Source organism: Rhyacophila brunnea, unplaced genomic scaffold (genome assembly GCF_057557595.1).
Source record: "Rhyacophila brunnea isolate RB1 unplaced genomic scaffold, BYU_Rbru_1.0 scaffold_145, whole genome shotgun sequence".
Lineage (NCBI taxonomy): Eukaryota > Metazoa > Arthropoda > Insecta > Trichoptera > Rhyacophilidae > Rhyacophila > Rhyacophila brunnea.
In genome coordinates this window covers 52,596-60,670 of record NW_028232801.1, presented here as the reverse complement: position 1 = coordinate 60,670, position 8,075 = coordinate 52,596, and the positions used below count along the sequence as shown (strand labels likewise).

At 30.9% G+C, this 8,075-nt stretch overlaps 1 protein-coding gene and 1 non-coding gene across 2 annotated transcripts; one reads left to right on the top strand and one right to left on the bottom strand.

Moving 5' to 3' along the window:
- Positions 1-1,555: 1,555 nt before the first annotated feature.
- On the bottom strand, positions 1,556-3,463 carry LOC147075374 (uncharacterized). The gene is made up of 2 exons (XM_085942460.1): positions 3,031-3,463; positions 1,556-2,943 (listed from the first exon to the last, which is right to left on the bottom strand). Exons 1-2 carry the CDS (start codon positions 3,461-3,463, stop codon positions 1,556-1,558), a joined length of 1,821 nt encoding a protein of 606 aa, XP_085798586.1.
- Positions 3,464-7,835: 4,372 nt separating this feature from the next.
- TRNAV-UAC (transfer RNA valine (anticodon UAC)) lies at positions 7,836-7,908 on the top strand. The gene has a single exon. It is a non-coding gene; the product is annotated as a tRNA-Val (tRNA).
- The last annotated feature ends 167 nt before the right edge of the window (positions 7,909-8,075 follow it).

The following is an 8,075-nucleotide window of genomic DNA, read 5'->3' as shown; positions in this document are numbered from 1 at the left end:
ATTTGTTTTTAATTTTTTTCAGATTTTGTATTTTACATGTTTCATATTTGTAATCCTTTACTTCAAATAAGTTGCATAATATTTCAAACTTATGGAGCTAATTTTTGTTTTATTGGCAGGTATTTTTTCGAAAAACGAAATGGTTATGGTTGAAATACTTAAAACAGATCATATGGATGAAAATGGCTTAAAACTAGGCGTTGTTACCGAAATTGGTCATAAATTAGCAAAATCAATTGTTGAACCTGAAATTCCAATAATAATAAAATACAAGAGCCATTTCATCAAACCATATCCGGATGGAACATACTTTAATGAGCAAAGTTCCATCGATGGCCAACATTTTATAGAACAAAACAATAAAGACCATTGGATCGATTCACAAATCAAAAAATCCAATATTCCAACTCAATATCTTGATCATCCCAACTTTAAGAAAAAATCAAATAATTCAGATTTGCCTGAAGGCCCCTTAGAAATTTTGAAAAAGGCTTTTAAAAAAGACAGGAATATTTATAAGTCAAATAATTATAAAATATCCACAAAAAAAAGCTATGGTGATTCGAAAGATAATATAACCGCTTTGTCTTCTATAAACCACAACATACTCAATTCTAAAAGTAGTTTGATGGAGCCTACAAACCATTCCAATAGTCTTGATAAGATCAAGTTAATACCTACAACTATGGCATTATTTACTTATATTGTCAACAATCAAAGGGACATTACCAAGAAGCTACCAGCAATTCCAGGAATATCAGTTTATAAAAACGAAAATGATATGTACACCGACTTTTGGGGAAAATTAGAGTTTAATATGAAAGATGGTAAATTGATAGATAAAACAGGTAATTTCGAGGGTAAGGAGTTTTCATCTTTTGCAGATTTAATTTCCAATTCAAGAATGGGTGTTTCAGGATTTTTCATTGATAAAACTATCTCTCCAAAGGATGAAGCAAGAGGTATTGATTTAATAAAGCAAATAATTGTTGATCTTGCTACAAAACAGGCCATGGATATTAAAACATTTTTACAGAAAAAAAATCCGGATATTAAATCATTTGATCAGATAATCTTATATAATACGTATCCATTGAGAGAAGAGGATATCGTAGATGTTTGCATTTGTATAGACAAGGAATGCTCTGAACCATGCAAGGAAGTTAGAAAAGTATACAGAAAAGACTTAAAGTAAATTGCTTATTTTTAAAAATACTCTTATAAATTATAAATTTGGTTTTCATAGCAACAAAATATATCTTTCATCCAATATTATATTCATTTTGTGGTTTTTACAAGAAGTTTTAGCTTAAAAATTATTATTGGATCGTCAAAAATTTTTTAAATCCCAATAACCTTAACTTTTCATAAAAGCTCAATACATTCACATCAATACTAGAGGGAGAACACACATAACCAAAAAAGATTTTATGATATCTGTATATATACGATGCGCTAAAAGATATATCGATCATTTTATCGTATAATTACTTTTATTATGTTTTCTTAAACATAATACATACTATTACAAAAACGCCATTAAACCAACATAGGATTATTTATTACTATTAATATCTTCAAACTCTATCTTCTTATCAACAAGTTCTCTCATTATCCCAACAAATTCATCAACTCTATAGCTAGTAGTGGCCCCACTGCTTAATCTAATATTAACTTCTTCATTTTCTGCCTCTTTTCTTCCAAGCACGCAGATTATTCGATATCCATCAACTTCGGCCTTCCTAACCTTCTTACTTAATGTATCACCCTTATCATCATAAACCTTCACCTCAAATTCAGAAAGTTTCAGTTTTAAATTTGCTGCATAGTCCTCTGCGTAAATAGAAACGAGAGCAATCTGACGAGGTGACAGCCAAAATGGTAGCTTTTTACCATAATTTTCAACAATAATAGCAATCATACGCTCCATACTTCCACAGATAGCTCGATGAATCATTACAGGTGTCTGATACGCTCCGTCAGTTGCTTTAAATTTGAGATTGAACCGCTGTGGAAGTTGGAAATCCAACTGAATGGTAGCACATTGAGTTTTACGATTTAGGGCATCATACAATATAATGTCTATTTTGGGACCATAAAATGCCCCATCTCCCTCATTCAAAGTAAATGTCTTTCCACTATCAACAATAGCTCTTTTTAAGGATTCTTCAGCCTGATCCCATTCTTCAATAGCTCCCATAAATTTTTCAGGCCGAGTACTTAAAAGCAAATCATATTTAAAATTAAACAACTTATATACAGAATTCAAAAAGTTCAAACAGTTAACAATTTCTGACTCAATTTGATTCCTCATACAAAATATGTGGGCATCATCCTGTTGAAATCTTCTAACTCTGGTCAATCCTGTAAGCGATCCACTGCATTCATTTCGATGCAATACTCCAAAATCAGCAAACCTAAGGGGTAATTCCTTGAAAGAATGCTCTGAGTTTTTAAACATTACACAATGTCCAGGACAATTCATTGGTTTAAGTCCAAACTCCTCATTTTCAATCATATAAATATTTTCCTTATAATTTTCATAATGACCTGATTCTTTCCACAGTTCAATAGAATACATATTAGGACTAATGACTTCTTGGAATCCTCTTTTTCGATATTCACTTCTTAAAAATTCCATCAATTTATTATAAACATGAGCGCCTGCCGGCAACCAAAAGCAAGATCCGGGAGAATATTCGTGGAAAAAGAACATATCCATTTCTTTTCCTATCTTTCTATGATCCATTTCCTTTGCCTTCATAATACGTTCATTGTATTCTTTTAGTAGATCTTTTGATGGAAATGAGATACCATAGATTCTCTGCAAACTATTATTTTTGGAGTCGTCTAAGAAATAGCAACTACTTGACTTTACAATTTTAATGGCCTTTACTACATTGGTATTACTAATGTGAGGACCCCTACATAGATCCAAAAACTCTGGCTCTAAAGAAATATTAGAAACAGAACTCGCAACATCCTCTTCAATCATTGTATTGATTGATGACGTGCCAATTTTATCATTGCGTCTATTTACGTACACTGTAGATTCTTCTTCAACTGATTTCTCTATGAAATACCTTTTATACTCATTATCCCTGTAGTATTTTAATAAATCCCCCTTACTCATAATTTCCCTTACAAATTTTGTCGATCTTCTTACAAGTCTATTCATTTCTTTTTCAATATCTTTAAACATGGCCTCCGTAATTGGCTTATCTACGTCAATATCATAAAAGAACCCTTCTTGTGTAGCCGGCCCCTTAACCAGCTTACAGTTATACAAATTTACCAACGCATTTCCCAGAATATGAGCAGATGAATGCCAGAATATCTTCCTACCCTCATCATTATCAAAGTTGAAAAGCTGAATTTTACAGTTCTGATGAATTTTATAACTCAAGTCTACCAAAATCCCATCGACTTTAGCAGCAAGAATATTGTGGATAGTAAAATACATCTTTGCCAAATCGTTTATTGTGGTTGAAGTCTTTTCACTGCTAATTTCGATATTATCGAATTTTTCAAACTTTTTTGTTGTTTCATTAAATAGAGATAGATCTACTCTTACTGACTCACTCTTCATTGCCATCATTCAAGGGTAAATTTTTTAAAAAATAATAAATAAATATAGTTAATGCTTGACAAGCAAATAGCATTTGAGAATAAACTATACGAAGTTTAATAGACATGCATTTTTCAATTGTATTTATTCACTCACAAAATCTTTATTTCTCTCTCTCTTTTATTTCATCTATAACTTCTTTCAATTGCCCCAATGGTATCGATATTTTTATATCTCTGGGCTTATCTCCTGAAATATCCGACAATTTAATTTCAGCAGATTTAATCTCCTTTGTTGGTTTCTTAATCTCTTTTTCAGGCTTCTTTGGGAAATCTACATCCGTAATATCTTTTACATTCTTATTATCTAATGAAGTATTAGAAATATTATTTTCCAATTCATCTTCTTTGCAATTAATTATTGTATTGGGCTTTATTGTAACGGTTTTGATTATCTCCGACCCATTTACAATTGCTACTCTATCATCACTTTTAGCGTAGAAAACCGATTTAGGCTTTGGAATTGTTGAGGACGAGCTGATAGAATCAGTGAATGCTGAATTTGATATTTTTGCATCTATATCTTCATTAGCCACATCATCCATACCCAATGCACTTCCTTTTGAATAAATTGTTTTAATGATTGTAATCACTGGAATTCTTGAAAAATCAGAGTTGATGTGAATTGTATCATCTTTATCCAAAGAAATTTGATTTTTTATTTTGCTTTGCAAAGAACTTTCTGGCTCTTCTTTCAATGCCTTTGATGCTCCAAAATCAGGTTTCAGAAATTTCTCTTCATACGAATTCAATTTATAATCCTTTTTATCACAACTTTCTGATTGTTTCTCCCCATTCTTTGGTATACTTGACTTCATATTCATGCTTTTTGGCTTCGTAACAGTATTGTTAGATTCAACTTCATAAATATTCTCTGACTCACCCATGCTTTTAAACTTATCTTTCAAAATATCAGCATTTTTCTCCTTTTCTATTTCTTTCTTTTCTACTATTTCCAAATCTTTCTTTGCCTTATCCTTTAGTTTTTTTATTTCTTTGTCCTTTATTTCTATATTTTCCTCCAACTGTTTTATTTCTTCTTCAGAGTATTTTTTTGAATCAGCAATTCCCAAAAGTGATTTAATTTTTTCCAAAACAGATTTTTCGGAAGAGATAGAGTGAGATCTTGGCGGAATACTTAAAGTATATGGGTTCGATGTGGTGATGTCTTCACTGATAGTCTTCATATTTTTACTCTTTGAACCTACTTCTCCATCTGACATTCGAGTAATCGTAGTTGTAACAGTTACCGTATTTCTAACCGTAAAAGTCGAGATACTGTTAACAGGAGATGTTGAAGAGGAAATAGAGCTTACTACTGTAGTTGTTATAAGTGGGAAATTGTTTAACATATCTGTCTTTGTTAATATCATTGGGCCATTTGATGATATGATATTATTTGATTCAATTGATATGGAGTGATAAGGCCTATACTTTATTGATAAATGAGGAATATCTGTATTTCTCAAGCTTTGAGAAACAGTCTCATATTTCAAAACATCAGGAAACTGATAATTCTTATACCTTTCATTCGTTGTAGCAGTTATACTGTTATTCCTGTTTTTTATTAACCTGATAAATGTGAGTATTTTCAGGATATCTTCTTCGGTTCGTTTATCAGAATTAATGAATCTTAATAATTCCATAAGGAATTTGTTTTCAATATTATCTGTACTGATATCGGTATCATTACTAGCGTTAAGAATCTTCTTATCTGCAGTACTGGGTGATATATTCTCATTCATCTGACCATCTTGATTCAGTAAATTTGAATTATTTTGATTCAACAAATTTACTTTTGTCTGAGAATAGCTGGCTATTTCATCTAATATTTCTCTAAATGGACTAATAGTACTTCCAGTTTTTTTTTTGCTCAAAATATCATTTTTAGGAACATTCATATTATCTTTATTTCCCTTTATAGCATCTTTAGAAATATGTTTTCTCTGCCTGGTATTCATCATTCTATTGCCTTTATCAATCAATTGACTATACTCTTGATCTTTTGTAGGATTAATTTTATTAGGTCTTTGCACTTTGCTGATATTTTGAGCTTGTTTAAGTGATTTGAAATCTGCAAAGGACATATTAGTTCTATTTAACTCTGTTGATGGTTGACCTGCCAAAATAGCTGTGGCAAATTTGATTTTAGTTTTATCTAGTTTCACTTTATTGTCGTTCGGATTGTCCTTTTCTAAAGCTATTTTACATTGCTCTTCCATCATGCTACTTTCTTCAACTGCCGAAATATCTTCTAAATATGTTTCTCTATGCCCATCACTTTGAGCCTGGTTCAGTTTTAATATTTCAAGCAACATTTTTTTGATTTCATTTAAGCTTTCATTGGAACTGCATCTCAAATCCTTTTGTAATCTCTTTAACTCTTTCAGAATCATTTTTTCATTTGAATTCTTTGGAATATCAATTTGATGATTTTGCATGATTGAAACTGTTCTTGGTATCTCGTTGAAAATTTCGCTACTTACTGTGGCTGTAGGAGTTTCTTTCATAGTTACTGTTATGGTTTTTGGCTGACTATCTATTAACCTTACTTTAATATTTGGCTGTTGCTGAAAGGAGCTAGATGGAGGGACTGAATAGTTATAAACAATTTGTGGCTTTGGTTCTGTAGTAATACTTTCTGGACTATTAATTAGTTTAGGGCTTTCAATAACCGTTTCTTCATTTTTTGATACAGTTCGAACAATAGTTTTTGTAAATTCTGGTTGAGTGATTGTTTTGATAGTTTCCACCTTTCTTTTATCAATTTCTGAATCATTACTATCATCATATTTATCGTCCCTTAAATCATCTACAATTACGATTTTTTGCTTGTTCTTTATTTGAGTTTTTTTGCCATTACTTTCTGGGATTAATTTTAGAATTTCTTTCTTAATTTCTGAAATATCTTCATTGCTCAATCCTTCATTTTTAGTGCTAGGTGTATGCTCTGGACAATTATATGGATTCCCGTGGTTGCAAATGTGTAGAGTTTCATGGTTATAGTCGAATTTTGGTTCCTTTCTAATGTAAGTTGGTTGTAAAATATTTTGATAAACTGTGCTTGTCAATACGGGTATGGTCTGAACCAAAGGAGTAATAATTTGATTTGGAACTACTCTTACATGCGGTTGGAAAGAAGCTTGATGATTATTTACGTAAACTTTAAGAGGCATGCTTCCGGAGCTTTCTGTGCAGTTATTTACAGTTTTATTAGCTGATGTGGGAACATTAATTACCTTATTCTCAATTCTTGGTTCCATTATATTAACTGGTTTGACAGGAAAGTATGAAATTGGTTCCATAATCACTTTTGATGAATCTTCTTGAATGTCTTGTACCGGAGTGGTATTTTTCATGTTTATTATGCAATTGTTTGATGAATTATTTATCAGATGCACTTTTGGATGGGTCACGCTGTTTTTGCAGAGAAGTATTTGTCTGTAATGAGTATTTAACAATTTTTTGTATGCTTGTTTCTGAATTTCGTTGAGATTTTTGTTCGTTTCATATTGAGCAACAAAGTTGCATAGATTGTTCTGTTTTGTATTGCTGTCTGAATTACTTGGTTCAACTAGATTTGATGAATCATTCTTGGAGAGATTATTGCTATTGTTGGTTTGATTTTCCATTCTGGATAATCCTTTCATTTCTGATGTATTTGCCTCAACCTTTTTATCAATGAATTCACTTCTATTTGACTTTTCTAATAACAAACCCTGTTTCTTTTTTGTAAGTTGAATAAAACCAGATTTATCAATCGAATAAATTAATAGAAAGAACAAAATCATTTCTCTAGTACTACATTGAAAATTTATAGAAGTGTTTCAGAAAAATAACAAACAAGAGAGAATAAATATTATTCAGAGTAAATAACAAGTTATATTCCTCTTAAAGACAGAGAATTATTTGCTATGTATGGGTACCACTTTATAATTCTCAAAATATTTCTGATGAAAAGAGCATAAGGGTACTTTATCAGCTAAGATTAACGATTCATTTTTGTTTTAATGAATATTGGTATATTCATTAACATATTTACAAATTATTAAGATGTCAGGAATAATGATCAGAATGTTTTTGCATATGATATCTCTCTAACTTATAATATTAACAGTATTAAGCTTGTTTCCACAATATAACCTTTATCTTTTGCGATGAAAAGTCATATTGTATCTAACATAAGATATTTATTATGCCGTAAATATGTGTCTATAGTGTAGTGGTTATCACGTTTGCTTTACACGCAAAAGGCCACCAGTTCGATCCTGGTTAGACGCATTTTGCCTTATTAACTACAATATCATGGTGATTTTATGCTTTTTATTCAATGCAGATCAGCTAGAATAATTAGACTTTATATTGAATTAGCTATATATCATCCTCTATTTTCAGTTAATAGTGCTCATGAACTTATTTTGCTATTACAGCTTTGTTACAAATAGTTT

Coding starts and splice junctions, on each gene's coding strand:
- LOC147075374 (XM_085942460.1), bottom strand. CDS start 3,463: ATGTATTTTACTATCCACAATATTCTTGCTGCTAAAGTCGATGGGATT. Junction 2,944..3,030: donor TACAGTGTACGTAAATAGAC/GCAATGATAAAA, acceptor CTTTAGAGCCAG/AGTTTTTGGATCTATGTAGG.